The sequence below is a fragment of the Myotis myotis genome, unplaced genomic scaffold (genome assembly GCF_014108235.1).
Source record: "Myotis myotis isolate mMyoMyo1 unplaced genomic scaffold, mMyoMyo1.p scaffold_m19_p_3, whole genome shotgun sequence".
Taxonomy (NCBI): domain Eukaryota; kingdom Metazoa; phylum Chordata; class Mammalia; order Chiroptera; family Vespertilionidae; genus Myotis; species Myotis myotis.
This window is the reverse complement of record NW_023416335.1, coordinates 87,409,697-87,415,524: the sequence shown is the minus strand read 5'-3', so window position 1 is coordinate 87,415,524 and position 5,828 is coordinate 87,409,697. Positions and strand designations below refer to the sequence as shown.

The 5,828-nt window shown below is 44.6% G+C and overlaps 1 protein-coding gene across 1 annotated transcript; it reads right to left on the bottom strand.

Annotated features, from left to right (window-relative positions):
* Positions 1-1,485: 1,485 nt before the first annotated feature.
* LOC118650477 (F-box only protein 31-like) lies at positions 1,486-3,846 on the bottom strand. The gene is given in 5 exon segments (XM_036298919.1): positions 1,486-1,705; positions 2,728-3,192; positions 3,239-3,517; positions 3,519-3,741; positions 3,744-3,846. Coding segments are annotated over 5 exon segments (1,290 nt in total).
* Between the last annotated feature and the right edge of the window lie 1,982 nt (positions 3,847-5,828).

Genomic DNA, 5,828 nt, shown 5'->3' with positions numbered 1-5,828 from the left:
CATTGCAATTTACAATACTTAAGATCTGGAAGCAGCCCAAGTGGATAAAAAGTAGATGAATGGATAAAAATATTAAATGAGTGGATAATAAAGCGGTGGTACACTTACATCATGGAATACTATGCAGTTGTGAAAAAGGATCTCTTACTCTTTGAGTCAGCATGGAGGGACCTGGAGAGTATTATGCTAAGCAAAATACACCAGTCAGAGAAAAGCAAGTATCACATGATCTCACTCTTATGTGGAATTTAATGAGCAAAATAAACTGATGAACAATAATGATCCAGAGACATAGAAACTTGGAACAGACTGTAGAATCTTAAAGGACAAGGTGGGGGAGGGTGAGTGGGTGGAAAGAGATCAACCAAAGAACTTGTATGCATATATACATAACCTATGGACACAGACAATGGGATGGTGAAGGCCTGGGGTGTGGGGTGGGTGTGGGCTGGGAAAAGTCAATGGGAGAAAAAAGGAACATATGTAATACTTTCAACAATAAAGATTTTTTGGGAAAAAAAATAGTCTTTCATTCAGAAAAAATAATGAGCAAAGAAATACAGATGGCTAATAAACACACACAGGAAAAAAATAATTCCATTAGTAGACCAAAATAGCAAATTAAGAGAAGATAATATTTTCAACTACTTAATTAAGAATGATTGCCAAACCGGTTTGGCTCAGTGGATAGAGCGTCGGCCTGCGGACTGAAAGGTCCCAGGTTCGATTCCGGTCAAGGGCATGTACCTTGGTTGCAGGCACATCCCCAGTGGGGGGTGTGCAGGAGGCAGCTGGTCGATGTTTCTCTCTCAATGGTATTTCTAACTCTCTGTCCCTCTCCCTTCCTCTCTGTAAAGAATCAATAAAATATATTAAAATTTAAAAAAAAAAAGAATGATCACGTTCAGCCCAGCCAGCATGGCTCAGTGGTTGAGCGTCGACCTATGAACCAAGAGGTCAAGGTTCAATTCCTTGTCAGGGCACATGTCCTGTTGTGGGCTTGATCCCCAGTGTGGGGCATGCAAAAGGTAGCCAATCAATGATTGTCTCTCATCAGTGATGTTTCAATCTCTCACTCCCTCCCCCTTCCTCTCGGAAATCAATAAAAATATATATATATATATTTTTAATGATCACATTCAGTCTTGACAAGTATAACTAGTAAGACAATTGCTCTCATAGTTTGCGAATGGAAGCTAGATTCATATTATCTCTCTGGAAAGCAATTTTTCAGTACATATTACAAACTTTATTTTTATTTTATTTTTTTTTTTTTTAGATTTAGGAGCCTTTATTAAGCTGGACAGCGACTACAGTTACAGCACCCTGCCGAAGCAAAGGCTGAACTGCAGCCCAGACTACGGGAATTACAGCATTTTTATTTGCAAAAACCACAAAGTTACAAAACCTTAGTTCCCGATACAGTATAGTATCAGTACCTTCCTATATATGTGTTTTAGGAACAGAGAGTACAGCATAACCCGTCTAGCAAAAGCGAAAGATATGCAGCCCTGCACACAAGCTGCTCCTCCAAGAGGGTCCGGACTGAATGTTCGAGAGCATCTCCAGGAAGGCCTGCGGAGATGGTGCCTCCACTTTCTGGAAGGTGTTCTGGACTCTGCCAAACAGGATGAAGTATTTAGTCTCCAGACCGATGAACCCCAAGTGGTTCTCATCGAACAGGATGAAGACTCCAGGGAGGCGCCTGGGGTAGGTGAAGGGATCTAAGGTACCAATGTAAACCCCATAGAAACACATCCTGCAGGTTCGGGGGTAGTTCTGGAGTCTTGAGCGCACGCCCACAGGCAGAACAAACAGAACAGGCTGCTCCTCCGAAGCTGCAGCCCCGGACTCCCCGACGCTGGGCTGGGCAGGGCTCTGCCAGCCATGGCCCTCGCTTTCCTCAGTCCCGTCTTTGCCGGGGTCCAACCCCAGCGGGTCCAGGGGTTCCCAAAGGCGTAGATGGAGTCGGCGAAGAAGGAATGACACAGAGACAGCGTTCAGTTGATCAGAAGCCTAGCCAGGATCTCTAGCCAGGATCTCCAGCCAAGTTCTGGTCTGGATCTCCAGCAAAGTTCTGCTTAGGATCTCCAGCCAGGTTCTGTCCAGGTTCTCCAGCCAGGTTCAGTAGCCAAGTTCCCTCGCTAGGTTCTCCAGCCAGGTTCAGATACCAGGTTCTAGTCAGGTTCTCTTGCCAATTTCTGTAGTCAGGTTCAGTCCAGGATCTTTTGCCATGTTCTCTCGCTAGGTTCTGTCTCTAGGTTCTGAGGCCAGTTTCTGTCCAGGATCTTTTGCCATGTTCTCTCCAGCGAAGTTCTTCTGTCTCTAGAGAACGTTCTGTGTAGGTTCTGTGCCTAGGTTCCGTCTCTCCTCGTTCTGTCTTCTTACATCTGTATTTATACCAGTTGATTCCAATCCTATCAATCTCTATTTCAAAGGTTAGGGCGTTTCTTATCTCCATTCCAGGGAGTAAAGATTATGTAGCTTAAGCATGATTGTTCGTAGTTAAAGTGATTAATTACCCACCTGGCACTTAGTTAAGAGGTTTTATTCCCTCCCTAACTTCAGGGGAAAATCCCTACCTGGGGAAACAACCTTTCTCAGAGAGGTGACCTTGGTTAAAACACATAGTGCCAAGAAGGTGAGCAAACATTAAGAACAGTATGCCATATATGCCAGGTCCCTTGAAACAGCAAGCATGGACCGGCTCCCGGCACGTCTTCTTGCTGCTGCTGCTGCTCCCGGATCACCTGCTCGTCAATCTCCTGGACCACGCGGGAGAGCTGCTTGAAGTTGCGTAAGATCTTGCCATTTAGCAGCTGGATGCGGCGCATGAGATGGATCTCTAACGTCCCGATGGAGTCTCCCATGATCTTCGTGACCCTAGCATACTTCACATGGAAGCTGAGCATGGCAATACTTAGGCCGATGGTATCGTATTTGCCGTGGAAGAGGCCTGGCCTGATGAGGTCGTCCGTGTGGCTCGGCGGGAGGTAGACACGGCGGTAGGTCCAACAGTCATACAGCTGGCTGTGCTCCTGCACCAGCACCATGCAGCGGTAGGTCAGCCAGTCATACAGCCGTCTGTCCTCCTCCAACAGCACCAGCCCCCCGTTCTCCCCTAAGCCGCCTTGGTGAATCCTTTCGGTGGTCTCTCTTGATCCATTGGATGCTGAACCTGTCCTTCTGAATCTGCATGTGGCGGCTGTGGGAAAAGCTGTAGAAGTTGTCCATGTACTCCACCGTGGCTGATTTCCTCTCCGTCAGGCGAATTCTAAACGAGGGCTCGAATTGCATTGGGCCATACACATGGGTGTTAAGGGAAGGCCTGTACGTCCAACCAGTAATGCATAAGCCATCCACCATTACATTCAGCAGTCCTCTATAGCTATCATCTAGCTGCCACAAACCCAAAATGTTTCTGTATGGGAACATCTTCGCATAGACTTCTCGATAAGACATACTGATCATCTCCAAGTTCTGCAAGTTTTCATGAATGCCATACTCCTCCCTGCAGCCGTCTCCAGATGCTGTCAATGTGCAGGATGTGGTGGAATTTGGTGCAGGCCTGGGCCAGGCTGGGCAGGTCAGTCCCGGGGAGCAAGGCGAAGATCTCCACCAGCATCTCCACCGGCGGGTCCTGCAGGGAGCAGTGAGGGGGTGGCATGGGGCTCGCAATTCCTCCACTCCCCGGACAGCACCGCGCTGCCACATCTGCCTCGAGATGCTTTTCTGCCGGGCCGGCTTGCCATCGGCTGCTGCCTTCTCAGCTGGGCCCTGGCACTCCTGGCGACACCGACATCCCCGTGAAGAGCCCAAGCTGCAGAGGCAAGCGCACTCCTCCATGCTTCCACGTGTAACAGCCCCCACAGCGTGGGCCACAGGGCCTCAGCAGGGTTATAAGCTGGCTCGGTCTGCTCTAGAGTCCAGCCATGCCCCCCAAGGCCTAGCCATGGCCCCTCAGAAAGGAGCCAATTGTAGGACTTTAAACCCATACGCATTAACAGTCTCCTCCCTTTCCCAGTGCCCCCTCCCTGTCCTCCCACCCTAGCCCCAGGCAGTCACTAATCTGCTTTCTGTAGGGATATACCTCCAGGGATATGCGGGGGGGGCGGGGGGGGGGTGGGGGGGGGGGCAGACATTTCACAGGAATGCAGTCAAAATAAAAAAACTGTGGTACATCTACATAATGGAACATAATGGAATACTACGCTGTGGTAAAAAAAGAAGGAACTCTTGCCATTTGCAACAGCATGGATGGAACTGGAGAGCATTATGCTAAGTGAAATTAGCCAGAGAAAGATAAATACCACATGATCTCACTCATTTGTGGATTATAGAGAACAACATAGACTGATGAACAGGGACAGAACCAAAGACTGAGAAACAGCAATCAGACTATCAATCCCCAGAGGGAAAGTAGGGGAGGGCGGGGGTAAGGGGGAGAGACCAACCAAAGGACTTGTATGCATGCATATAAGCCAAACCAATGGACATGGACAACAAGGGGATGAGAACATGAGGGGGGGGGGGGGAGGTTGGGGGTTAATAGGGGGATGAGGACACATTTGTAATTCCTTAACCAATAAAGAAATTAAATATTAAAAAATAAAATAAAATAAAAAACACTCATGAGAATGTTTAAAAATTGGACCCCTTGCACATTGCTGGTGGAAATGTAAAATAGCGGGGCCACATTGGAAAATGAGAGTCACCAGATGGCCCAGAAGTTCCACTTCTAGGTACATACACAAAAGAAATGGAAACATGTTCACACAAAAAAACTTGTACACAATGTTCATAGCGGCATTATTCATAAGAGCCTCAAACCAGAAACAACCCAAATACTCATCAACTGATGAATGGGTAAACAAAATGTGGTATATCCATATTACAAACTTTAAAAGTTTATCCCTTTGACTGTTTTTTTCCTTCTCAAAATCTAGCCTAAGAAAATTGTCATAAATTATAGATATTTGTATTTCACAATATAATTTGTGGTAGCAAAATGGGATATATTATTAGTATATAGTAAAAGAATAATTAGATAAAATATAATGCAGGAAATAATTTTTCTTTTTAAACATCATTTGACATGAAAAATGCTGTAATTCAAAGAAAAATTTTAAAACAAAGTGTAAATTATTTCTGCAATGTGACCCAAATTATACATTTAAATATGTGTATATATAGAAAAAAGGCTGGAAATATATATGTATATATAAATAGATATAGATATATATCACTGATTATTTCCGGGAAATTTTAAATTTTTTCTTATACTTTGAATAATTTTAAAAATTCACATTACTTTTATAATCAGGAAACTATTTTAGTTAAAAATATATATATACAAAATTTATATATATTTATATATATATATATATATATATATATATACATACATGTATGTGTGTGTGCTTAAACATTAATGCAATCCAGCAACCCACTTACAAACTACATGATTAATCTTTTTCTTAGTTGGAATTCTATCTAATAAAAGAGAAACATGGTAATTGGCGTACAACCGCTACCCTTCCCATTGGCTAATCAGCAAGAAATGCAAATTAACTGCCAGCCAAGATGGCGGCTGGCAGCCAGGCAGCTTGAAACTACATGAGGCTTCCTTGCTTCAGTGACGGAGGAAACCAATGTTCCCCGCCTGCCTTGCCGGCCTATGAGCCTGCAGTTTAAGAAACATTATAACAAATATAGAAGCTAAACAAAACCCCAGAAACCAGCTTTCAGCGAGCTGGGATCTCAGAGCTGGAGTTATATATTATTTCCATTATAGAACCTAAACAAACCAGATACCTTCTTTCAGCAGC